Source organism: Papio anubis, chromosome 20 (genome assembly GCF_008728515.1).
Source record: "Papio anubis isolate 15944 chromosome 20, Panubis1.0, whole genome shotgun sequence".
NCBI lineage: Eukaryota > Metazoa > Chordata > Mammalia > Primates > Cercopithecidae > Papio > Papio anubis.
In genome coordinates, this window is record NC_044995.1 from 7,251,392 (window position 1) to 7,278,334 (window position 26,943).

General features: G+C 45.6%; 1 protein-coding gene across 3 annotated transcripts in view; it reads left to right on the forward strand.

Annotated features, from left to right (window-relative positions):
• ZNF701 (zinc finger protein 701) overlaps positions 1-25,906 on the forward strand; it is a 33,976-nt gene extending 8,070 nt beyond the window's left edge. The window contains exons 1-6 of one of the 3 annotated variants that reach the window (XM_021930406.2): positions 6,455-6,509; positions 7,376-7,456; positions 9,039-9,165; positions 19,560-19,664; positions 22,359-22,440; positions 25,278-25,906. In XM_021930406.2, the coding sequence (XP_021786098.1) occupies positions 7,442-7,456; positions 9,039-9,165; positions 19,560-19,664; positions 22,359-22,440; positions 25,278-25,350 (402 nt within the window). In that variant the 5' untranslated portion in view covers positions 6,455-6,509; positions 7,376-7,441 and the 3' untranslated portion in view covers positions 25,351-25,906. Of the gene's footprint in view, positions 1-6,388; positions 6,510-7,375; positions 7,457-9,038; positions 9,166-16,128; positions 18,004-19,559; positions 20,985-21,623; positions 22,177-22,358; positions 22,441-25,277 lie in introns of those variants that run through there. The other 2 variants (XM_017952979.3, XM_021930407.2) reach the window with 2 other exon arrangements.
• The last annotated feature ends 1,037 nt before the right edge of the window (positions 25,907-26,943 follow it).

The window sequence follows — 26,943 nt, forward strand, 5'->3', positions numbered from 1 at the left end:
GGCGCTGAGAGTGAGGGCTGCTAGTGCACTGTCACCTCTCATGATGTTTGTCACAAAGTCTTCAGTAATGCTACAACCATTGCAAATCATTGGAGAACCCATAATGAAGAGAGATCTTACAAGTGTAATAAACGTGGCAAATTTTTCAGACACAGTTCATACATTGCAGTTCATCAGCAAACTCATACCGCTGAGAAACCTTACAAATGTCATGACTGTGGCAGGGTCTTCAGTCAAACTTCATCCTATGCAAAACAGGAGAATTCATACAGAAGAGAAAGCTCACAACTGTGGTGATTGTGGCAGAGCGTTAACTTCATGTTCACAACTCATTAGACATCAGAGAATCCATACTGTACAGAAATCTTACAAATGTCATCAGTGTGGCAAAGGCTTCAGTCCGAGGTCACTCGGACTGTCAGTAGGAAATTAAATATTTCAAACATCAAATATTTCAAATTTAAAGCTACAGATTTTTAAATAATTCTGAGCCTTGAGAGGAACATGGTCATGCAACCTGAGTCCAGTGGCATGCAGGCTCAACTTCTACATGTTTTCCTGACCAGGCACGGTGGCTCACACCTGTAATCCCAGCACTTTGGGAGACTGAGGTGGGCGGATCACCTGATGTCAGGAATTATAAACCAGCCTGGCCAACATGGGGAAACCCCATCTCTACTGAAAACACAAAGCCATTAGCTGGGCATGGTGGTGCACGCCTGTATTTTCAGCTACTTGGGAGGCTGAGGCAGGAGAACTGCTTGAATCCAGGACGTGGAGGTTGTAGTTAGCCGAGATCGTGCCACTGTACTCTAGCCTGGGCAACAGAGCAGGACTCCGTACCAAAATAAAACAAAACAAAATGTGCTATACAATTGAGTTTCCTAATATCAATTAAAAATTTTTTCATGTAAATAAGAAAGCTAAGCAGTCCCAGAGATAAGACCTCCTGGCATCATTGTCCCTTCTTACAGAGTGATAACGTAACTTTCCTTGAAGTGTATCAGTCTGTCACCAATCAAGCTACTGCAACCTATGCATTGGACTTGAATGGAAAAAGTGGTGATTCTGCTAAAGCTTCTCATCTTTCCTTATCTGTGTGAAACATTAATGTCTCTCCTTCGGAACACTGACCCCATTCATTTGGAGTTGAGGTTTCCAGGTGGTTATTCTCATGCTTTGTGTTCAAATAAACTCTATAATTAATAATTGTCAGGCCTCTGAGCCCAAGCCAAACCATCGCATCCCCTGTGACTTGCATGTATACGCCCAGATGGCCTGAAGTAACTGAAGAATCACAAAAGAAGTGAAAATGCCCTGTCCCTGCCTTAGCTGATGACATTCCACCACAAAAAAAGTGAAAATGGCCAGTCTTTTCCTTAAGTGATGACATTACCTTCTGAAATTCCTTTTCCTGGCTCATCCTGGCTCAAAAGCTCCCCCACGGAGCACCTTGTGACCCCCACCACTCCTGCCCGCCAGAGAACTACCTCCTTTGACTGTAATTTTCCTTTAGCTACCCAAATCCTATAAAATGGTCCCACCCTTATCTCCCTTCGCTGACTCTCTTTTCGGACTCAGCCCGCCTGCACCCAGGTGATTAAAAAAGCTTTATTGCTCACACAAAGCCTGTTTGGTGGTCTCTTCAAATGGACGCGCATGACAATAATGTATTCTAAATTTTATTATTTCCTGCTGACATCAGTTTCTGTCGGATTGTAGGAGCCTCACCAGAGAGGGCACCTGTCGCCATGTTGTAAAACTCACATTTGTCAAAAAGACATGGGTTAGGGTTTCTCCCCCTCCCTCTGGATGAAGCTAATTAGCTGACACAGATAGTCACCTCCATTACCAAGTAGAGCCAGGATGAACTATGTGTGATCAAGGGTGTTGTCAAGTCCTCTTCCCTGAGGACTGATTGGTGTTTATCTTGAAAACATGAACTTGGGTTGTACAGAACAGTTAAGTTTCTTTCTCTCTTTTCAACCTCTCAACTGTTCTCTATTTCCCATCACATTCTGGTATAAGGCTTATTTATTAATAAAACAGTTTTTATTTCTTTCGCTGTTATCGTCGTGAAGATGATATCTCATTTAAGGGAAGATTTTTTAGTTTTCAATTATATTTTCTCAACATTTAAAAGCGAAGTGAAGAGTATTTCTTGGGCCAGGCACAGTGGCTCACTCCTGTAATACCAGCATTTCAGGAGGCCGAGGCAGGCGGATCACTTCAAGTCAGGAGTTTGAGACCAGCCTGACCAACATGGTGAAAACCCGTCTTTACAAAAAATACAAAAATTAGCCGGGTGTGGTGGCGCGCGCCTATAATGCCAGCTATTCCAGAGGCCGAGGCAGGAGAATCGCTTGAACCCAGGAGGCAGAGGCTGCACTGAGCCGAGATCTAGCCACTACACTCCAACCTGGACGACAGAGAAATACTCTGTCTCAAAAAAAAAAAAAAAAAGGAAAAGAAAAGAAATTAAAAAAGAAAGTAATAGATCTCTTCCACAAATGTGCTAGGACAATTAACTGAATAACCACATGGAAAAGAATAATGTTGGATCCCTATCTCACACAATCAAAATTTTATTTTAAAAATTAAAAGAGACGGCCGGGCGCGGTGGCTCACGCCTGTAATCCCAGCACTTTGGGAGGCCGAGGCGGGCGGATCACGAGGTCAGGAGATCGAGACCATCCTGGCTAACACGGTGAAACCCCGTCTCTACTAAAAATGCAAAAAATTAGCCGGGCGAGGCGGCGGGCGCCTGTAGTCCCAGCTACTCGGGAGGCTGAGGCAGGAGAATGGCATGAACCCGGGAGGCGGAGCTTGCAGTGAGCCGAGATCGCGCCACTGCACTCCAGCCTGGGCGACTAAGCGAGACTCTGTCTCACAATCAAAATTTTATTTTAAAAATTAAAAGAGACAAGGAAGGGAGCCCTGCGGGAGGTGTGACTTTGTCGCCCAGGCTGGCCTGGACCCCCAGGCTCAGCGATCCTCCCGCCCCTGGGTCCTTAGGCTCCTGCCCACCCGGCCGCATCGCTGCTGTGTTTAAGCAGCAGGTGGTGACCTCACTCCTCCGTGGCCTGAGCCCTCCATCGCGCATCCCATGCAGGGGTCCTCGGGAAGTCTCTGAAGCTGAGCACAGGGTGAACTCTCCCTTCTGAGTGAATGGAGAGTAGAAAGGGGAGGATTTCTATTCTGTTCTCTGGGCCTTCAGCATGAAATTGTACGTTCTGTCCAGGCAGGGTTTTGCATTTCACATTCTAGTTTGCAACCCCGTTCCAGACAATTCCAGGGCTTTTGAATCTTGCTTCAGCCTTCCTGACCTCTCTGGCATCCAAAGTCCCAAAAATAGAGTCGCTGGGAGCGAGGCTGAGGGACCTGTCCCGCCCCGGCCCCGCCCTCTGCTGGTTCTAAAGGGCGAGGTCTCTCCGCCTGGGGCTCCACCTGTACCTTGCTCAGGCCCAGCCCACTTTCTCGTTGGCTCCACCCAGGCCTGGCTTTAGTCCTGTGCGCACAGATGCGCGCCGACCCGGAAGCAGATCCCCTAGAGTGAAAATCGCGCTGCGGCGGTGAGTTTTGCTCTGTGTTGTATTAAGTGTGCACTCTGCAGGTCCCCAGCACTTCCGCACCTGGGACATGGGGTCCCCGCAGACCTGTAAATTCTCGCCCATCTTCCTTCAACCGGAGAAAATGCGGACATTCCTCTGGGAATTCGGAAGTCGCTTCCTTTTGTGCTTAAAGTCGACCTGAGGCTGTTCCCGTCTCTGGTCTTCTGCTGCAGGGCGATGTATACACTTCCTATCGCGTAGTTTTTGTGCTCAAAACCGTTTTTTAACTCTTCCCTCCCCGCGCTTTTCAAAGTCCTCACCCGACATGTGTATTTCCGACCTGGGCGCCTCCCAGCCTCACCCTTGAAGGCCCCTGAAGCGCAAACGCCTCGACCCCAGTCTCGGGGAGGCCACGTTCTCTGCCTGGTGCTGGGATATTGTGGACCCCACCCTTGTACGAAGGCGTCCTCACACCCCACCTCCCGCCTCATGCTGGGCCCTGCTGCACCCCAAGTCTCCCCTTAGCAGTCACCGCTTCTCCTGAGCCCGCGTTGGGGAGGAGCCCGGAGCCTGTCCTGTGACACCCGGTGTTCTTGCCTACCCAGCTCCAGCCGCTGAAAAATGAGCTTCTCCGGGATGCAGGCGTCTTCCTCCAAACCCTCCTGTGATTGTGTGGGCCAAAAGGATCAGGAGACAGAGAGAGGGACTGAGAGAGCAGTAGAAAACCTGAGACAGAGAAATGCAGAAAGACCCATAACAGATGGCAAAGTAGAGGATGGTGAGGGATTTGTGAAGAGACAGCAAAAGTGAAAATAAAAAAGATAAGAAAGCAGGAGGAGAAATGTAGAGAAAAGCTACAAGAGACAGCAAAAGTGGGGGGAAAAAAGAAAAAAAGAAAAGAAAGCGGAGGAGAAAAGCAACCGGAGAAATGTAGAGAAAATCTAGATGTACAGAGAGATGATGGACGACAGCAAGGTACAGAGGGGCAGCAAAGAGGGAGGCTCATCAGAGTAAGGGAGAGGAGGAGGGATTTGGAGCCAGGGCAGACAGAGCACAGTGGTGCTGGTGGCAAGGAGAACAGAGGGAGAATCACAGCAGGGAGGACACCTGGGGATCTGGGGTGCCAGAGAGCGGGGACAGGGGGTATAACAGGGAAAGCAGAGGAGGAGCAGAGATGGGAGAAGAGGCAGAAATACATGGAGATTGAGGACTATCTAAAGATTGGGGAGAAGGAGCAACAAGAGGTTAAACAAGATGTGAGGATGGAACCCAGATAATTTTTGTATTTTTAGTAGAGACAGGGTTTCACCATGTTGGCCAAGCTGGTCTTGAACTTCTGACCTCAGGTGATCCACCCGCCTCGACCTCCCAAATTGCTGGGATTACAGGCGTGAGCCACCGCACCTGGCCACCCATGCATTCTTGATTGAAAAATTTGCTTATGTCTTAGTTCTACAGCTGACCCTCTTTCCCTGTTTTTTGTTTGTTTGTTTTGAGACGCACTTTCACTCTTGTTGCCCAGGCTGGAGTGCAATGGAGCGATCTCACGTCACCGCAAGCCTTTTTTTTTTTTTTTTTTTTGAGATGGGAGGTCCCCTCTTGTTGCCCAGGCTGGAGTGCAATGATGCGATCTCGGCTCACTGCAACCTCTGACTTTCTCGTTCAAGAAATTCTCCTGCCTCAGCCTCCCTAGTGGCTGGGATTACAGGTATGTACCACCACGCCAGGCTAATTTTGTATTTTTAGTACAGATGGGGTTTCTCCATATTGGTCAGGCTGGTTTTGAACTCCCGACCTTAGGTGATCCGCCGGCATCAGCCTCCCAAAGTGCTGGGATTACAGGCATGAGCCACCAAGCCTGGCCTACTCACTGCAACCTTTACCTCCCAGTTTCAAGTGATTGTCCTGCCTTGACCTTCCTGAGTAGCTGGAATTACAGGCATGCGTCACCACTTGTAGATAATTTTTGTAGTTTTAGTAGAGGTGGGATTTCTCCACGTTGGTCAGGCTGGTCTAGAACTCCCAACCTCAGGTGATGCGCCCGCCTCGGCCTCCCAAAGTGCTGGGATTATGGGTGTGAGCCACTGCACTTGGCCTCTCTGTTTTCAAGGTCACTAGCTGTGTCTTTATACTTCTGCATTTTATAAATGTTACTGTAATTTTCTTGTGAGGAAGAATTAAATGTTGGGAATCAGTGGCATCAGAACCTGACAAAAGAAGTTTCTTTATCCCAGGTATGTGAAAGATGCTTGTCTAAGTTTCAAGGATAATTTTGATAAGGCCAGCTCTTTCCATTAGCGCTTCCAGGCCACCATGTCAGAATTCAGGTACATCTTCTCACTCATCTCAGACCTTCTCAGCGTAACTCATTGAAAATGTCCCTGTTCTGAGGATATCACAGCGAAATCTAAAGCAGGTCTTGTCAGTCCCTGGCAGGGAACCCTCCACCGGCTTCCCGTGTTCCCCAGGACAAAAGTCCAGCTCCTCACTGTGGCTCCACAGCCCTGTGTCCAGGGCCCCTGCCAGTGTCCAGCCTCCTCCTGGGAGCTTACCCTCATCTCATGTCTCCCTCTGCCCCAGTCGCATTTGCTTTTTCTCTTTTCCCAAACCTCAAAACCCTTCCTGTCTCAGGTTGTTTTCACTGCTCTTACCCTATGTCCCTAAATGCTCACGGCACTGTCCCCTTCTCCTCCTTCAGGTCTTGGCTCAGAAATGTCTCCCATGCTCTCCCACCCCCATCTGAAGTTCCCTCTGCCTGTCAGGCTCTATCACATTACTCAGGTTTTATTATCTCTGCATCAATCACATCAGAAACATGCTTTTTTTTCTTTTCCCAGAGAGTCTCACTCTGTCCTCCAGGATGTGAATGCAGTCTTGTGATCTTGGCTCACTGTAACCTCTGTCTCCTGAATTCAAGCAATTCTTGTGCCTCAGCCTCCCAGGTAGCTGAGATTACAGGTATGTGCCACCATACCTGGCTAATTTTTGTATTTGTATTTTATTTTATTTTTGAGTCTCACTCTGTTGCCCTGGCTGGAGTCCAGTGGTGCCATCTCGGCTCACTGCGACCTCCACCTCCCAGGTTCAAGTGATCCTGCAACCTCAGCCTCCGGAGTAGCTGGGATTACTGACACCCCACCAAGCCTGGCTACTTTTTGTATTTTTGGTAGATACAGGGTTTCACCATGTTGGCCAGGCTGCTCTCGAACTCCTGACCTCAAATAATCCTCCCACCTCAGCCTTCCAGAGTGCTAGTATTTCAGGCATGAACCATCACGCCCAGCCCAATTTTTGTGTTTTTAGTACAGACAGGGTTTCACCATGTTGGCCAGGCTGGTCTCAAACTCCTGAGTTCTAGTGATCGTCCCACTTCAGCTTCCTAAGTAGCTGGGACCAGAGACACACAGACATGCACCAACCATACGTGGCCAAATTTTTGTATTTTTGGTAGAGATGGGGTTTCCCATGTTGCCCAGGCTGGTCTCAAACTCCTGAGCTCAAGCAATGTACCCACCTTGGCTTCCCAGAGTGCTGGGATGACAGGCATGAGCTACCACACCCAGCCTCTGCACGGGGTTTGGTCAGGGCTGGGTCTGTGCCCTGAAGGGGATCTCATTCCAGCCCCGCTCCTCAATCCTGCAGTGTGTGTGTGGGCTTCTCCAGGAGGGAAGTGAGAGTCTTGTAGAAATGTATCATCCCTGGTGCAGTGGGCGGCAGAGGTGACTGTATTTTTTCAGGGTGAGGGCACCTTTGTATGTGTCATTATGTTACAGGGAGGAAGTGTGTTGATTCTGAGCAATAAACAACATATTTCTAACATTCAGGATTGACTTCTAAAGACTCTTGGTACGTGAGGAAAAAACACGGAAGAGGAAAGCAAAGGGTCAGGGATGGCTATTCCTCAGGTGAGATGATATTCTTGGTGGATTGTTCTGTCTCTTTCCTTTCAGAAACCCTGGGCCTTGGTGTTGTGAATCTTCTCTGAGTCTCAAGTGTTCTCCCTGACAGGTTTGCTCACACTCACCCATGCCTTCCCTCAGTCCCTCTCATCTTGCTCACAGGGTGAGGGTCCCATGGTGTCAGTGCTGTTTGGCAGTGGGGATTGTTCAGGGGCCACATCTGGATGCTCTGTCAGTTCTCTGTAGATCAGGATTAGAGCAGCTGCCAATGGAAGTCACATATTCATATGCACAAAGTACGTGGTAAATTCTAGAAAAGGAGACCAATAAGGGAAAATCTTTTCTCCCTGATTTTATACTAAATTTTTCAGTAATTGAGTGAGTTGCTGTGTTTCTGACTCAAAAAATCTTAGTACTTAGAATGGGAAATTCATACACAGACATGAATGATACAGGGGTTTTATTCCATCATTATTTTAAGAATATGAAGTCAACCTAAATAACAGCAGGAGATTTATTAAACCATTCTTAACAAATTAACCTGATGGAGACAGTGGTGTTACTGTGGAGAGTCTTGTGAAACAGGTGTTTTTTGTAAAACTGGTTACAATTTTTCTGAAGTATAGGAGCAGTACTTCTAGCTGCCAAAGTATCCTTTTCCACCAAAATGAGGTTCCTCTTCAGTTAAACAAAACTTGCTACTTTTTATTTTAAAACCTTTATATATATACACATATGTATGTATTTTGAAAATATTGCATACTTTGAAAATCTGGGACAAATGACAACACTTTGTATTAACATGTAGTTTTTTGTGAGTGTGTGTAGGTTTTATTATTTTTTGAACATATACAAAATAGAGTTTTGTACTTTAATTAATCTTATTTTCATGTATTTTATTTTATTTTGAGATGGAGTCTTCCTTTGTTGCCCAGGCTGGAACGCCTTGGCGCAATCGTAGCTCACTGAAACCTCCACCTTCAGAGTCAAGCCATCCTCCCACCTCAGCCTTCCAAGTAGTTGGGACAACAGGTGCCTGCCATCATGCCCAGCTAATTATTTACTTCTAACATAAGAAATTCATACTGAGAGGGTATCCTGACCTCTTCAAAAAGTGTAATCAAACACCACTGGGAAGACATTATGTGGTGGGAAATCTCTCACTTGGATTCGTCAGAACATTCCTACAATTGAATCCATGCTTTCCCCTCTCTCCTCTTCTCATTTTCTGTAGAGATAAGAACTTCTCCCATAGCCATTTTTTTTTTTTTTTTGAGACAGAGTCTCGCTCTGTCACCCAGGCTGGAGTGCTGTGGCCGGATCTCAGCTCACTGCAAGCTCCGCCTCCCGGGTTTACGCCATTCTCCTGCCTCAGCCTCCCGAGTAGCTGGGACTACAGGCGCCCGCCACCTCACCTGGCTAGTTTTTTGTATTTTTTAGTAGAGACGGGGTTTCACCGTGTTAGCCAGGATGGTCTCGATCTCCTGACCTCGTGATCCACCCGTCTCGGCCTCCCAAAGTGCTGGGATTACAGGCTTGAGCCACCGCGCCCGGCCTGCCATTTTGTTAAAATGTGTTTTCATTTCAGGGTCTACTGACATTCAGGGATGTGGCCATAGAATTCTCTCAGGAGGAGTGGAAATGCCTGAACCCTGCTCAGAGGACTCTATACAGAGACGTGATGTTGGAGAATTATAGGAACCTGGTCTCCCTGGGTGAGGATAACTTCCCCTCCAGAAGAGGGGATGTGCCCTTTTGTATCTTTGTATTTTCTCTTGTTGCCTCCTGGGAGCTGCATCCTTGCTTGACTAATGTGGAAGTCATGTTGATTTTGAAATGAAAAGCTTCATGATGTAGCTTCTGGACTTTCACTGTCCCCTTTGTTTAGATGTTTTGCATTCTTCATGATAGCTCAGGGGGGGTTCCAGAGTAAAGTAAGCATAAAACCTTATGGCAGACCAGGCATGGTGGCTCACGCCTGTCATCTCAGGACCTTGGGAGTCTGAGGCGTGTGGATCACTTCAGGTCAGGAGTTCAAGATCAGCCTGGCCAACATGGAGAAATCCCATCTCTACTAAAAACACAAAAATTAGCCAGGCGTGGTAGTGCATGCCTGTAATCCCAGCTCCTAGAAAGGCTGACAAAAGAGAATCGCTTGATCCCGGAAGGCCAAGGTTCCAGTGAGCTGAGAACACACCACTGCACTCCAGCCTGAGTGACAGAGCAAGACTGTGTCTCAAAAAACAAAAACAAAAACAAAAACAAAACCTTCTGGCATACTTTAAAGATATCCAGTTCCCTGTTTTCTTCTCCTGTGCTTTCAATTCAGTAGTTCTTGGAAGGGAACTCGATGTCCACATATTACATACTACAACGCTCCCCAAGCATTCAGAAGGAGGCAGTCAGTGGAGCAGTCAGTGAAATATTTTCCTAGATCATCTGCAGTGTCTTCTTTCCTACTGAAACATAGGGCTGGGACTCTAGAAAAGCTCCAGCACGTCATGGTCCTTTCTTTTTATAAGCAGGAGTCTCTTTCTGACCTGCTGTCTCCATGTTGGAGCAAGAGAAAGAGCCCTGGGCCATGGAGAGTGAAGTGAAAATAGCAACAAAATCCAGCTGGGTGGGAATGTATTACAGGTGTAAAGGCAGGTAAGAGCTCAGATGGGCAGAGTGGAAGCTCCACCTTCCACTAGTATGTGGGGAAACTCTGCAAGTGGGAGAATTCTGTGGGAAAAGAAAAGTTTCTATCCTGAGATCTCTGAAATAACATCTTTCTTTGCCCCCTCTTATCCCTCTGCTCTTCCTTTCTTTTTCTTATTTTATGAAAGAGTCTCACTCTGTTGCCCCGGCTACAGTGCAGTGGTATGATCTTGGCTAACAGCAGCCTCTGCCTCCCAGGCTCAAAGGATTTTTGTGTCCCAGCTTCCTGAGTAGCTGGGACTGCAGGCACTCACCACCATGCCCAGCTGATTTTTGTGTTTTCAGTAGAGACAGGGTTTCATCATGTTGGCCAGGCTGGTCTCAAGTGATCCACCTGCTTTGGCTTCCCAAAGTGTGGGCCTAAGATTATCTAGTTGCTGAGGCAAGAGACTAAAGGCACAAACTATTTCAGTATAACAAAGAAAATAGTTAAAATAAGAACAGTCATAACAAATTAGATATAGAGATGATCATGGCAATTGTCAATCATTATTATAAACATTATTAATCATTAGCTTTTAATATTACTATTTGTTGCATTACTAATATAACCTAGGAATAGCCGGCAGGTATAGGGTCAGGTGCTGAAGGGACATTGTGAGAAGTGACCTAGAAGGGAAGAGGTGAGCCTTCTGTCACACCCACATAAGGGCCGCTTGAGGGTTCTGGGAAGGCCCCCGTTACTCAGCAGACTATGAAAGGGAGTCTCCTTTCCTTGGAGGAATCAGGGAATGCTCTGCTCCACCAGCTTCTTGTGGAAGGCTGGATATGATCCAGGCCTGCCCGCAGTCGTCCGGAGGCCTAAACCCCTCCCTGTGGTGCTTCAATGGTCACGCTCCTTGTCCACTTTCATGTTCCTCCCGTACTCCTGGTTCCTCTTTGAAGTTCATAGTAGATAGTGGTAGAATAAGCAGTGAAAGTCTTAAAGTCTTTGATCTTTCTTATAAGTGCATAGAAGAAAACGCCGATGTATGCTGGCTTCTCTCTCTCTACTTCGGCTACATAAGAGGCAAGGGCCCACTGTCCTCTGATCATGTGACTTGCTTCACCTTGTCAATCATCTAGAAGATTCACCCTCCTTACCCTGCCCCTTGTCTTGTATGCAATAAACATTAGAGTGCCCAGCCATTTCGGCTGCTACGGGTCTCGGCGTCTTGATGGTAGTGGTCCCCCGGCCCAGATGTTTTCTCTTTATCTCTTTGTCTTGTGTCTTTATTTATTACAGCCTCTCATCTCCACACACGGGGAGAACACCCGATAAGCTCCGTAGGGCTGGACCCTACACCAAAGCGCTGGGATTACAGGCGTGAGCCGCCATGCACAACTATTGTTATTATTTTAAATAGTTTTGTCTTTTAGTTCTCTGTAAACATGTAAGTGGTTTAAGCATGATTCCAGTGTGAATATAGCAACCACGTTAGTGTCCATTTTTTTCTTTTTGTTTTTTTAGTCGGAGTCTTGCTCTGTCGCCCAGGCTGGAGTGCAGTGGCGCGATCTTGGCTCACTGCAAGGTCCACCTCCAGGGTTCACTCCATTCTCCTGCCTCAGCCTCCTGAGTAGCTGGGATTACAGGCGCCCACCACCACGCCAAGCTTTTTTTTTTTTTTTTTTTGTATTTTTGGTAGAGACGGGGTTTCACTGTGGTCTCGATCTCCTGACCTCGTGATATACCCACCTTGGCCTCCCAAAGTGCTGGGATTACAGGTGTGAGCCACCGTGCCCGTTTGTGCCCATTTCTTTCAGTAAACAGAAGTTAAGTGTGTTGTATAAATAAAATAAAAAGGCATGAAAAACACTGTACTTATATATTACCAGAAATGCAACATACACAGAAATAATTCTGACAAAAATAAAAATAGTTATAGAGGAGTAGTAGTTTTGGGAAGTGGTTATTGTTGCAGGTATGTTAAAGATCTTAAAGTTATAGCATAATAATGAAACTTAAACTTTTCATAACCTGGCCAGGTGTAGTGGCTCATGCCTATAATTCCAGCACTTTGGGAGGCCGAGGTGGTGTTCAAATCCAGCCTGGCTAACATAGCGAAACTTCATCTGTACTAAAATTACAAAAATTATCCAGGCACAGTGGTGGGTGGCAGTAATCCCAGCTACTTAGGTGACTGAGGCATGAGAGTTCTTTGAACCCGGGAGGTGGAGGTTGCAGTGAGCTGAGATTGCATCTTTGCACTCCAACATGGGAGACAGAGTAAGACCCTATCTCAAAAAAAAAGTTTCATAACCTGCAAAAACTACTTCTCTAGAACTTTTTAAATTTTTGTCAGAATTATTTCTGTGTATGTTGCATTTCTGGTAACATATATGTAGTGTTTTTTCATGCCTTTTTATTTTAAATAATATTATAAAAGTTCTGAACAAAAGGTACACATATGTCAGTTTCTGTATCTGTCCTCTTATTAATTAATTTATGTATTTATGAGACAGAGTTTTGCTCTTGTTGCCCATGCTGAAGTGCAATGCTGCAATCTCAGCTCACCACCACAACCTCCACCTCCAACCAATTCTCCTGCCTCAGCCTCCTGAGTAGCTGGGATTGCAAACATGCGCCACTACACCCAGCTAATTTTGTATTTTTAGTAGAGGAAGGGTTTCTCCTTGTTGGTCACGCTGGTCTCGAACACCTGACCTCAGGTTATCCACCTGGCTCGTCCTCCCAAAGTGCTGGGATTACAGGTGTGAACCACCATGCCTGGCCTGTTTTGTTTTTTTTTAATTTATCTTTACTGGAGAACTTCATATATGTTTGTGGGTTGGAGTTACTCTTTAGACTTCTTTCATTTCTTTTTTTTTTTTTGAGACAAAATCTCAGTCTGTCACCCAGTCTAAAGTGTAGTGGTGTGATCTTGGCTCTTGGCTCACTGCAACCTCCACCTCCCAGGTTCTAGCAATTCTCTAGTCTCAGCCCACAAATTAGCTGGAACTACAGGTGAGTGCCAACATGCTGGGATAATTTTTTGTATTTTTTAGTAGAGACGGCGTTTCATCTTGTTAGCCAGGATAGTCTAGATCTGCTGACCTCGTGATCCTTCTGCCTCAGCCTCTCAAAATGCTGGGATTACTGGTGTAAGCCACTGTGCCCGGCTCATCTGAAGGTTTTTTTTTTTAAACACATTAGTGCTATTAGATGGCTTCAAGGATTGCAAGTTTTACAGTACAGACTCTTAACTTCCTTTGTTTAATAAGATTTGTCAGCTTTTGGTGATGTTGATGATGAGATGCTCCTGTTCCTGTCTCAGTCATTTCACTGTCCTGTCAGAAATAATTTAGACTGGCCGGCTGCCGTGGCTCACACCTCTAACCCCAGCCCTTTGGGAGGCCAAGGTGGGTAGATCACTTGAGGTCAGGAGTTTGAGACCAGTCTGGCCAGTGTGGTGAAGCATCGAATGTACTAAATGCCAAAAATGGGCCAGGCACAGTGGCTCCCAGTAATCCCAGCAGTTTGGGGGGCTGAGATGGACCAATTACTTGAGGTCAGGAGTTTGAGACAAACCTGGCCAATATGGTGAAACTCTCTCTACTAAAAATACAAAAATTAGCTGTGCATGGTGGCAGATGCCTGTAATCCCAGCTACTTGGGAGGCTGAGGCAGGAGAATCACTTGATCTGCACAGCAGGTGGAGGTTGCTGTGAGCCAAGATCACTCCACTGCACTCCAGCCCATGCAACAGAGTGAGACTCTGGGCTGAGGAGGGAGAATCACTTGAGGTAGGAGAATCCTGCCAGTACACTCCAGCCTGGGTGATAGAGCGTGACTCCATCTCAAAAATAAACAAAAAAGGAAATAGCTTAAACTGAGAGGCTTCAGACACAGAAACTTATTTCTCATGAATTTGGAAAGTGAGAAATCCAAGAGCAAGGTGCCAGCCAAATTGGTTCCTGGTGAGAGCCTTTGTCATGGTTTAGCCCAGCCATCTTCCTGCCATGTCCTGACATGGTGGAAAGAGGAACCATGGTAGAAAGAGCTCTTTAATGTCTCTTCATAAAGGTACTAGTTCTATTAACGAGTTGTAAACACTCATGACTAAATTCTTTCAAAGTCTGCATCTGCAGGAACATCCTATTAAAGAATACCAAATATACCAAAGCTTATTTGAAAAGTAGTTATTTATCTTATTTTTTGAGATGGAGTCTCATCCTGTCTCCCTGTCTGGAGTGCTCTGCCACGATCTTGGCTCACTGCAGCCTCTGCCTTCCAGGTTCAAACGATTCCTGCCTCAGCCTCCCAAGTAGCTGGGATTACAGGCACCATCCACCATGCCCAGCTAATGTTTTTGTATTTTTAGTAGATATGGGTTGCACCATGTTGGCCAGGCTGGTCTCGAACTTCTGACTTCGTGATTCACCCACCTCGGACCTCCAAAGTGCTGGGATTACAGGCATGTGCCACTGTGCCTGGACATTAGTTAATTCTTATTCCTTATAGTGCTGTGTATATTTTTGACCTAATAAATCAGAAAGTAGTGCTATTAACATGTATTTCAGCTCTTATGTTGTGTACTGGTGGTAAGTACAAGTTATGGCTTTTTTCTTAATGGGGAATTGTTTACAATTCTGCAGGCTGTATACATGTACTTATTATTTTCTGACTTCTTTTATCAAGGGTTACAATATTTCATTAACTGATTTTCATGACTTTACCTGTGAGTTTTCGGTATGTGATATGCAATGTAACTGACACACTCCACTTGTTAATGTCACAAAGTGCTGCCAGGCGCAGTGGCTCCTGCCTGTAATTCCAGGACGCCAGGCATGGTGGTGCGTATCTGTAATCCCAGGTACCCAGCAGGCTTAGAAAAGAGACTTGCTTGAACCCAGGAGGCAGAGGCTGCAGTGAACCAAGCTCATGCCATTGCACTCTGGCCTGGATGACAGAGTGAGACTCCATCTCAAAAAAATAAAAATTCAAAAAAATTTTTAAAAAGTCACAAAGTGCCTGTTGCACATGAATATAGGTAATTTTGTAACAGTTATTTAGAAAAATGTGGTATTAACATTTTTCTTTTTTGAGATGTGGTCTCACTCTGTCACCCAGGGTGGAGTGCAGTGGCACGATCTCAGCTCACCACAATCTTGGCCTCCCGGGTTCAAGCAAATCTCCTGTCTCAGCCTCCCAAGTAGCTTGGATTACAGGTGCCTGCCATCACGCCCACCTACTTTTTGTATTTTTAGTAGAGAAGGGGTTTTACCATGTTGGCGAGGCTGGTCTTGAACTCCTGACCTCGGGTAATTTGCCTGACTCAGTCTCCTAAAGTACTGGGATTACAGGTGTGAGCCATCATGCCCTGCCTTGTTTCTTTTGAGGTGGAGTCTCACTTTTCGCCCAGGCTGGAGTGCAGTGGTGCGATGTTGGTACACTGCAACCTTTGCCTCTTGGCTTAAAGCAATTCTTGTGCATTAGCCACTTGAGTAGCTGGGACTACAGGCGTGGGCCACCGCACCTGCCTAATTTTTGTAATATTTTCTTCTCAGTGCTATGATTGTTTGACAATATAGAAATTCCATTGATTTTGATTATCCTTACAAGAGATTATTGTGGATTATTAAAAAATATAATACCTTGTCTGGTTTTTTTAGCATTTATTTGTATACAGTAAATACCCTATAAATATGGAGAATATATATTTTTCTCCTCTTTGATGTGACAGTGATATGTTTTTTGCAAATTATGACACACTTTAGGGTCACAGTGGAAAAATACTCCTTACTTTAGGCTTACACATGTTTGTGCCCTGTCAGTGTTTTGTCATGATATTGGAAAGAGGCTTCAGTAAAAATGATTTGAAGAATATGTAATTGCCCATTATTTATTAAAAAATCTTACCCCTTTTGTGTTCCTAAACTTTGAAGATCATGTTTGGGAAGTTTAAAATAAGTATTGTTTTTGGTGTCATATTTACACATTTCAGTATTGTGTAACTTCTGTACTTAATTGGAAACCTATTGGTGTTTATATTTTGTAGCTATCTCTTCCAAATGCAGGATGAAGATGTTCTCATCAACAGGGCAAGGCAATACAGAAGTGATCCACACAGGGACACTGCAAAGACAAGCAAGTCATCACATTGGAGATATTTGCTTCCAGGAAATTGGGAAAGATATTCATGACTTTGTGTTTCAGTGGCAAGAAAATGAAACAAATGGCCATGAAGCACCAATGCCAAAAATAAAAATGTTGATGAGTAGTACAGACCGATATGATCAAAGGCTTGCTGGAAATAAGCCTATTAAAGATCAGCTTAGATCAAGCTTTCATTCTCATCTGCCTGAACTGCACATATTTCAGCCTGAAGGGAAAATTGGCAATCAAGTTGAGAAGCCTATCAATAATGCTTTCTCAGTTTCAGCATCCCAAAGAATTTCCTGTAGGCCCAAAACCCATATTTCTAATAAGTATGGGAAGGATTTCCTTCATTCTTCATTACTCATAGAAAAACAGGAAATACACATGAGAGAAAAATCTTTCCAATGTAATGAGAGTGGCAAAGCCTTTAATCATAGCTCACTCTTTAAAAAACACCAGATAATCCATTTAGGAGACAAACAATATAAGTGTGATGTATGTGGCAAGGTCTTTCATCAGAAGCGATACCTTGCATGCCATCATAGATGTCACACTGGTGAGAAACCTTACAAGTGTAATGAGTGTGGCAAGACCTTCAGGCAGAATTCAGGCCTCTTAATTCACAAGGCAATTCATACTGGAGAGAAACCTTACAAGTGTAATGAATGTGGCAAGGTTTTTAATCAACAATCAAACCTTACACGTCATCATAGACTTCATACTGGAGAGAAACCTTACAAATGTGAAGAATGTGACAAAGTTTTCAGTCGCAAATCACATCTTGAAAGACATAGGAGAATTCATACTGGAGAGAAACCATACAAATGTAAGATTTGTGACAAGGCTTTCAGACGTGATTCACACCTGGCACAACATACTGTAATTCACACTGGAAAGAAACCTTACAAGTGTAATGAGTGTGGCAAGACCTTCGTTCAAAATTCATCTCTTGTAATGCATAAAGTCATTCATACTGGAGAGAAACCTTACAAGTGTAATGAATGTGGCAAGGTTTTTAATCGAAAATCAAACCTTGAATGTCATCATAGACTTCATACTGAAAAGAAATCTTATAAACGTAATTAATTTGCAAGGTTTTTAGGCAACAATCAAACCTTGCCTGTCATCACAGACTTTATACTGGAGAGAAACTTTACAAATGTGAAGAATGTGACAAAGTTTTCAATTTCAAATCACTCCTTGAAATACATAGGAGAGTTCATACTGAAGAGAAATAATAGAAGTGTAAGGTTTGTGACAAGGTTTTCAGGTGTGAGTCACACCTGGCACAACATACTGGAATTCACACTGGAAAGGAACTGTACAAGTGTAATGAGTGTGGCAAAGCCTTTAGTGGTCAGTTACAAATGTAATGATTGTCACAAAGTCTTCAGTAACACTACAACCATTGCAAAACATTGGAGCATCCATAATAAAGAGAGGTCTTACAAGCATAATAAATGTGGCAAGGTTTTCAGACATCATTCACACCTTGCAGTTCATGGGCGATCCTGTACAGGAGAGAAACCTTACAAATGTGATGATTATGGCAAGGTCTTCAGTCGAGCTTTATCTTTTGCAAAACATAGGAGAATTCATACAGGAGAGAAACCTCACAAATATGAGGATTGTGGCATAGTCTTTACTTCACGTTCACACCACATTAGATATCAGAGGGTCCATACTGGACAGAAAGTTTACAAATGTCATATGTGTGACAAGGTCTTCAGTCTGAGGTTACTCCTTGCAGAGTATCAGAACGTTCATTTTTGAGGTAATAGTTACAAATGCAATGAGCATAGCAAACCATCAAGGATTAATTGACAGTAGAGTCAATTCAGCATTGACTTGAGTTTGAGTTGACTTAAAACATTGAGTTCAAGCATTAATTGACATTAAAGTGTTTATATTAAGAGGATTGGGCCAGGTGCGATGGCTCACGCCTGTAATCCCAGCACTTTAGGAGCCCGAGGTGGGTAGATCACTTGAGATCATGAGTTTGAGACCAGCCTAGCCAACAGACGTGAGTCACTTTTCCCAGCCTGCTTTTTGTTTCTTTAACAAAAACCGATAGGGATTTTTATGAGTATTCTGTTGAATCTGGATCACACTGGGTTACGTAATAATTTAGCAATATTAATTTTTCCAAACCATCAATATGAGTTGTATCTCTATATATGTTTTTAATCATTTGGGTCAATGTTTGTAGATTTCAAGGTACAAAATTCTCAGTTTTTAACGTTTATTCCTAAGTATTTCTCACTTTAAGATCTCTAGCAAATGGAAGTGTTTTTTAAGATCCCCAGCAAATGGAAGTGTTTTTAAATTTTCGTTTAAAAGTGTTTATTGTTAATGTATGGAAATTCAACTAATTTTTGGTGCTGATACTGTACTGTGCAAATCCACCGAATCCATTAGTATTTTGGTTGACTCAGGGCCCCCCCCACCTCTTCCCCTCACGTTCTGGCCTGATCCAGGCCCCGCCCACCTCTACCCCTGGTCTGGCTTCTGCCCTGGGCTGATTGGCACAGACCCGGAAGCTGATGGCATGGACTGAGGGTTGTACCGTGGAGTTTGAGCTTCCCAGTTCTCTGGTGCTGCTATACCGGGGACGTGGGGTCCCCACAGACCTGGAAATTCTGCCCCCTCTTTCTCAACTCAGAGAAAATTGAGAAGTCCGGGTGAGAGTCCATGAGTCGCTTCCTTTTGATTTTAAAGTCTCCCTGAGGCTGGTCCCGTCCCTGTCTTTCTGTGGGGCCGTGCAGACACCTCCTGTCGCGAAACTTTCCTTCTCAAAACCCTTCCGACCCATCCTCCCGCCTCGTGCTGTTTCAAGTCCTCACCATCACCCTCGAGCTGGACTCTCACCCTGGGCGCCTTCCAGCCTTGCTCTCATCGGCTCCTGGAGCGCAGCGCTGCAGCCCCAGTCCCGGGGAGACCACGTTCTCTATGTGGTCCTGAGATCCTGCAGACCCCACCCCTGTCCGAAGGCGCCATCGCCCCCCACCTCCCTCCTCGTACCCAGCCCTGCTTCTCCCCAGTTCCAACTCCTGGAAAACGTGCTCCTGCTGGAGGCAACCCTGTTTTTCCACCCTCTCCCTGTTGTTCCCGGAAGGCAGGCCTGGAGTGTGAAGTTTCCAGGTTCTTAGATATTAAACATAATTGAAAAACAAACAAACAAAAACACAAAGTAACAAAAGAATGAAGCAGCGAAAGCAGAAATTTAATCAAGAAAGCACTCCACAGGGTGGGAGTGGGCCCGAGTAAGCGTCTCCAGGGCCCCGTTTACAAAGTTTTTAGAGGTTAAAGTTTTTTGTTGTTGTTTTTAAGGTCCCTATGGGCTACCCCATATCTGGATGAAGGATTTGGCCCTTGGCCAACGAAATACTGAGGTGAATTCGCCTGAGACCAGAGCAGATGGGTGCCCTACGCAGAGTAAGTGGTGGCCAGTGCTTGGCTGTGGCCACTCCTGGGCTCTTGCTCTTTCCATCTGATACCTGGTGGAAGGGGGAGGGCGCTAGGGAGAGCAGCCTTTGATCCTTTGTTACTTCGGGTGGGAAGATGGGGTTTTTCCTTTTAGTCTAGTTTTGGAAAGTTCACGTTAATTGGTTTTAGATTCCTTTTTTATTTATTTATTTATTTTTTGGGGGTATCGGGGTCTCACTCTGTTACACAGGTGGGAGAGCGGTGATAGCATCACAGCTCGCTGCAGCGTCAACCTCCTGGGCTCAAGGGATCCTCCCACCTCAACCTCTAGAGTAGCCACGCGCCACCACACCGTGATAATTTTTGTGTTCTTGGTAGAGACAGGCTTTTGCCTTGTTGTCCACGTCGGGCTCCAACTGCAGGGCTAAAGTGATCCTGGAGCATCGGCCTCCTTCAGTGCTGGAATGACAGGCTTGAGCCACCATGCCCGCCTTATTTCTTGGTTTTTAAAAAATATACATATAGGCCGTGCGCAATGGCTCATGCCTGTCATCCCAGCACTGTGGGAGGCCGATTCTCATCTATCCAGGAGACAGGTTTCACCATGTTGCCCAGGTTAGTCTCAAACTCCTCAGCTTAACTGATCCGGCTTAACTGATCTGCTTGCTTCGGCTTTCCAAAGTGCTAGGATTACAGGAGTGAGCCACCACACGTGGCCAGTCCTGGAATTTTCTAGAGGAGGATGACCAATGCAGCCTATGGACCCTTCCTGGCCATCACATGAAAACCAGCGACTCCTCCTTCCAAAACTCAGAGCTTCTCAGGATGACTTGGGGAAACGTCCCCCGCTGTGAACCTCGGTGAGCCCGCCTGTAACATACAGGTGAAGGAGAAGACCAGAAAAACTCAGTCAGAGTGACACTGACCCTGAAATGATGGGCAAAATGGAGAGTGTGGCTTTTCCTGTAGGAGAGGGTGATGCTTAGTTGTAATTTGAATTTTAAATGGATTCCAGTCCTCCGAAAAACAGGTGATTAGACTCAAATCACCTTGAACCTTTTCATCTCATGGCTTTAACCCACCTACATGGCTCCATGTCCCTTGCAGTCCTCTCCCCTGAGCTCTACAGTCCTGTGCCCAGTTCTCTCCTCTCTCTCCTGGGACATCAAACAGGCGTCTCCACCTTCACATGTCCATAAGTGACTTCCTAAACCCCCAAACATTCCCTTGCAGTCCTACACGTCTCAGATGAGGGCGACAATGTACTTCTAGGGGCTTAGCTGAGGTCGACACCATGTATTTTAAATATGGGAAATACATTATTTGTAAGTGTTGTAATTTATAAGGTAAAGAGAAAATTACATGTATACGTGAAAGGAGTGAGAAAATACATCATTTCCAAAATTCTTTTGAGGTGTGGGGGAAAAATGTTTCAAGACCTCATCCCTATGGATCTGTGCTCCCAGGACCCCTCTGACCTCATCTCCTGCCTGGGTCCTCCTCACTTCATCTGCTCCAGCCATACAGGCCTCCAGCCATATGGCTCAAGCCATACAGGCCTCTTTCTTTTTTCTGGGACTGAGGTTGCTCCTGTCTCAGGGCCTTCTGGGCTGTCCCTCTGCCTAGTACTCTGGCCCTGCAGCTGCAAGTGACAAGCAACCTTTCTTCCCTAAGTCTTGGTTCTGACATCACTTTCTCTATGGAAACCTTTGTGATCTCCCACAGCCCCCCATTTGACATGGCAACCCCACCTTCACCCCCACCTCTGGTCCATATTGCCTATTCTGTGTGATTCTTTTTGCTCCTTTACTGTTCACTGGATTCTGGTGAGAACAAATCACCAAGCAGAGAGCAGAGCCAGAAGGTGGGGCTGTGCTGGGCTGGCGCCCTCTGAGTGGAGCTCAACCCTGACTTTACATGAGGGTTCTCAGACATTTTGCAAATACATGTTTTATGCTGTTTTATCAGAGATTGCTATTATCATAGGATGGGACCCACCCTCAATAATACTTATAATGGCGCTGGTGATTCTCATCTGTGTCCAGCATTGAACGTCAAGGCAGTTTCCTCCATGTTGAGAGCTGAGATCAGCCTGTGATCCACAGGGAGGTGAGGGGGCTGTGCTCTGTGTGGGGTTTGGTTAGTGCCAGATCTGTGCCCTGCTGCAGTGTGTGTTTGGACTTTTCCAGGGAGGGGGGAGTGGAATCTAAAAACAAGTCAAAATTACCCTTGTAGATCTTCCTGTGGGACATTGTTATCTCTGCGTAATCTCTGGTGCAGTGGGCAGCAGAGGACTTCTCCCGGGTGGGGTGTCCCCTGTGTGTGCGTGTTTTGTCACAGGAAAGGAATGAGTGATTTCTAAACACTAAATCTCGGCTGGGTGAGGTGGCTCACATCAATCCCGAGTCTTTAGGAGGCCTGGGTGGGCAGATCATGAGGTCAGGAGATCAAGACCATCCTGGTCAACGTGGTAAAACCCCGTCTCTAGTAAAAATAGAAAAATTAGCTGGGCCTGGCAGCTCATGCCTGTAGTCCCAGCTACTTAAGAGGCTGAGGCAGGAGAATCGCTAGAACCAGGGAGGCAGAGGTTACAGTGATCTGAGATCATGCCACCGAACCACATCCTGGTGACAGAGCTAGACTCCATCTCAAAAAAAAAAGAAAAAAAAGGAAAAATTAAATCTCATATTTTTTTACACACAGGATTGATTTCCAAAGACTCTTGCTATGTAATGAAGCCACCACAAAGGGCAAAGAAAAGGAGCCAGGGATGGCTGTTCCTCAGGTAAAGTGACATTCCTCATTGGATTCTTCTGTCTCCTTCTTTTCTAAAATAGCAGGTATTGCCGGGCGCGGTGGCTCAAGCCTGTAATCCCAGCACTTCGGGAGGCCGAGACGGGCGGATCACGAGGTCAGGAGATCGAGACCATCCTGGCTAACACGGTGAAACCCCGTCTCTACTAAAAAATACAAAAAACTAGCCGGACGAGGTGGCGGGCGCCTGTAGTCCCGGCTACTCGGGAGGCTGAGGCAGGAGAATGGTGTAAAAACCCGGGAGGTGGAGCTTGCAGTGAGCTGAGATCCGGCCACTGCACTCCACCCTGGGCGACACAGTGAGACTCCGTCTCAAAAAAAAAAAATAAAAAAAAATAAAAAAATAAAATAGCAGGTATTGTAGTAGCCAGTCTTCTGTGATTCTGAAGCGTCCTACCTCACAAGTTTGCTCACAACTCACCCATGCCTTTTCTCAGTCTCTCTCATCTTAAATTCCATCTGCCTCTGTTGCCCAGGCTGGAGTTCACTGGAGCAATCTGGGCTCACTATAACCTCCACCTCCCAGGATCAAGTGATTTCTCATGCCTCAACCTCTCAAGTAGCTGGGATTACAGGCGTCCACCACCAGGCTTGGCTAATTTTGTATTTTTCGTAGAGATAGGGTTTCACCATGTTAGCCAGGCTGGTCTCAAGCCCCTGACTTCACATAATCTCCTTGACAGTTTTTCACTGTTACTAAGAATAACATACTGGATGCCTGTGAGTGTGGTGACTTCACTGCAGATATCTGGAGAATTCCTGCAAAACCGATTACTTCTTTTTGGACTTGCCATTTCCTCTTTTAGATATGGGAAGATTCCATCCGGACCCCCCCAGCTGCAAAGGTGCCCTCTCTGACTGAGAACATGAGAAATTTCTCACTCTTTCAAGCAAGGCTTACTACTGTGGTCTTACCACCATGTCCTTTTTTGTATTCGGTGAAAATGAAAGCCCTTTTTATTTATATTTTCTATTCCTTGAGAGTCTGAGTAGATGTCATTAATCGTGGACATGTATATTTAAAATAGATTTTAATACTTTGCTGAAAGCATTCTTTTCATGTATTTTGAGAGCTATTTTGTATTCTTTTGTTCTTTATTTCTGTCCTGGTGATTTGTTCATATTATGCATTTTTTTAGGATAAAACAGAAATGTTCTTTCACATGCCCGCTTTTTTTTTTTTAAGACTGAGTTTTGCTCTTGTCACCCAGGCTGGAGTGCAATGGCATGATCTTGACTGACTGCAGCCTCCGCCTCCCGGGTTCAAGCAGTTTTTCTGCCTCAGCCTCCCGAGTAGCTGCGATTACAGGCAGGCGCCACCACTCCCAGCTAAGTTTTGTACTTTTTAGTAGAGATGGTGTTTCACCATGATGGCCATAATTTCTCTTGCCTTCTGAAATTAGAAATTTTTGGTCATTAATGTCTTCCAACAGGCTTTTCTATACCTTTCTTCCTCTCACTGTCTTCTGGGACTTCTGGTACTTGAAAAAAAATTTTTTTGAGATGAAGTTTTGCTCTGTTGCCAAGCTGGAGTGCAGTGGTGCAAACTCGGCTCACCTCCAGCCTCTGTCACCTGGGTTTAAGTGATTCTCTTATCTCAGCCTCCCAAGTAGCTGAGACTACATGTGTGCACCAGCACACCTGGCTAATTGCTACATTTTTCATACAGCTGGGGTTTCTCTATGTTGGTCAGGCTGGTCTCAAACTCCTAATCTCAGGTGATCTGCCCACCTTGGCCTCCCAAAGTGAAGAGATTTCAGGCGTGAGCCATCGTGCCTGGCCTATTTTTTAAATTGTTTTATTTTTTTGAGACAGTCTTGCTTTGTCACCCAGGCTGGAGTACAGTGGAGCGATCTCGGCCCATTGCAACCTCTGCCTCCCATGTTCAAGTGCTTCTCCTGCCTCAGCCTCTAGAGTAACTGGAACTACAGGAACCCACCTCCACACCCAGCTAATCTTTGTATTTTTAGTAGAGACAGGGTTTTGCCATAATAACCAGGTTGTTCTCCAAACTCCTGACCTCAGGTGATCCACCCACCTCGGCCTCCCCAAGTCCTAGTGTGAGCCACCTTGCCAGTCCCCCAGTCTAATTTTTAATTTACATTATGAATTCTGATTTTGAACCCATGTATTGAATTTTTCCATTTAGTTACTGTATTTTTAGCCCGAGAGCTTCTGTGTAGTTCTTCATAATTTCTGTATGTTGGTTGACCTTCTCATTTTCTTCATGCATTGGTTTTTTGATTTCTTGAAGCTGTCTCTTAACTCAGTGAGTTTCCAAAATTGTTTGAGTTGGAGTCATAAGGGTGGCAAGGTCTTCAGTCTGAGGTCAATCCTTGCAGAACATCAGAAAATTCATTTTTCAGATAATTGTTCCAAATACAGTGACTATAGAAAATCATAAAGCTTTAATTGACATTAGAGCCAATTAGGCATTGACTTGAGACTGAGTTGACTTAACATTGAGTTTAAGCATTAATTGACATTAAAGTGTTTATGTTAAGAAGATTGGGCTATGTGGGGTGGGTGACGCCTGTAATCCCAACGCTTTGGGAGGCCAAGGCTGATAGATCACAGCCACTCCTGGCTATGAGAGTGTGGAGGCGGCTGTAGGGGTGGCGCCTGGTTAGAAGGGGCGGGGCCTTGAACAGGATCTGGACGGGGCAAGAATGAGGAGGCTGCCTGGGAGCCGGGCTGGAAAGTGGGAACGCCCCGGCCAGAGAGAGATCATCATCTTGAGGGCGAGGTCTGGAAGGGATGTTTTGAAGTGCAGGGTCTGGAGGGGCCGGGTGCTGTCTTTCTCCCCAGCTGGGCCCCAGATGTCTCCTGCTGTCATCCTCTCCATCCTCCATCCTGCAGGACTGGATTCCCGGGTTACTGATTGGTGGATTGTTTCTGATATGCTGTGATATTACCCCTAATATCACAGGGATGCTTCCTGTCCGTTTTGAGTTAATATTTCAAACAATCGAAGGTAAAACAACTTACTGTAGTAGGCCACCTGTACTGATCGCTGAATCGTTTTTCCTCTTAAGTTGAAAATGGTTTTAATACAAAGCACCTTTTTTGAGCAGGTAGAGTCACGCATCCTGCTGGCGGTGCAAGCTCCCCTCTGTCTGGGGCAGGGTAGGGGAGAGGGGCAGGAATCTTGGTAAAGGGGTGGAGTGGGGCGCTGCTTGCAGCGGGGACTGGTAATTAGAATGGCTTATTAAACTAAGCAAGATCCTGGGTTGTTTGAGTGGATAATGGAAACTGAAAGGTGACATGCAAAACTGCCTATTACACACAGGAGTGGAGGATAATTTCATATTTCATGGAAATAAAGTCACGGCCTGGAGTGGTGTCTCACACCTGTAATCCCAGCAGGTTCAAGAGCCAAGGCAGGAGGATCGCTTGAGCCCAGGTGTTCGAAATCAGCCTGGGCAACATAGTGAGACCTCGTCCCTACTTAAAATCAAAAAAATCTGCCAGGTGTGGTGGTCCACGCCCGTGGTCCCAGCTGCTTGGGACGCTGAGGTGGGAGGATCACTTGAGCCAGAAAGTTGGAGACTGCAGTGAGCTCTGAACTCGCCACCACACTCCAGCCTAGGTGACAAAGCTAGACCCTGTCTCAAACAAACAAGCAAATAAATGAGAAGTGTAATTCCTCCTTTAAAAGTAAGGGAAGAGATTTTATTTCCTTTTATCTCTTAGAATATTCAGTTAGAAAATTTGTAAATTCATTTTCTCTGTCTTCTGAGGTGTTATTTTTTTTTTTTAGACAGTTTTTTTCTGTTACCCAGGCTGCAGTGCAAGGCGCAATCTCGCCTCATCCACAACCTCCATCTCCTGGGTTCAAGCGATTCTCCTGCCTTAGCTTCCCGAGTAGCTGGGATTACAGGCATGAGCCACCATGCCCGGCTAACTTTTCTTTTTTTTTTTTAGAAAATACAGAGTTTTGCACTTTCGCCCAGGCTAGAGTGCAGTGGCCGGATCTCAGCTCACTGCAAGCTCCGCCTCCCGGGTTTACGCCATTCTCCTGCCTCAGCCTCCCAAGTAGCTGGGATTACAGGCGCCCACCACCTCGCCCGGCTAGTTTTTTGTATTTTTTAGTAGAGACGGGGTTTCACCGGGTTAGCCAGGATGGTCTCGATCTCCTGACCTTGTGATCCGCCCGTCTCGGCCTCCCAAAGTGCTGGGATTACAGGCTTGAGCCACCGCGCCCGGCCTAACTTTTCTTTTTTTCTTTTAGAAACTAAACCTTTTTTCAGTTTAATGACCCAGGGATGTATTTCTGCAGGACTTGGGAGTTCTTTTTGAAAGGCAAACAACAAGGGAGACAGTACCTTTATCTCAGTAGGAAATTAAATAATTCAAACATCAAATGACTTCAATTTAAGGCTATGGACCTTGAGGTAATTCTGAGCCTTGAGAGGAATGTGGTCATGCAACCTGAGTCCAGTGTTATGCAGGGGCAATTTCTAAGACTTTTCCT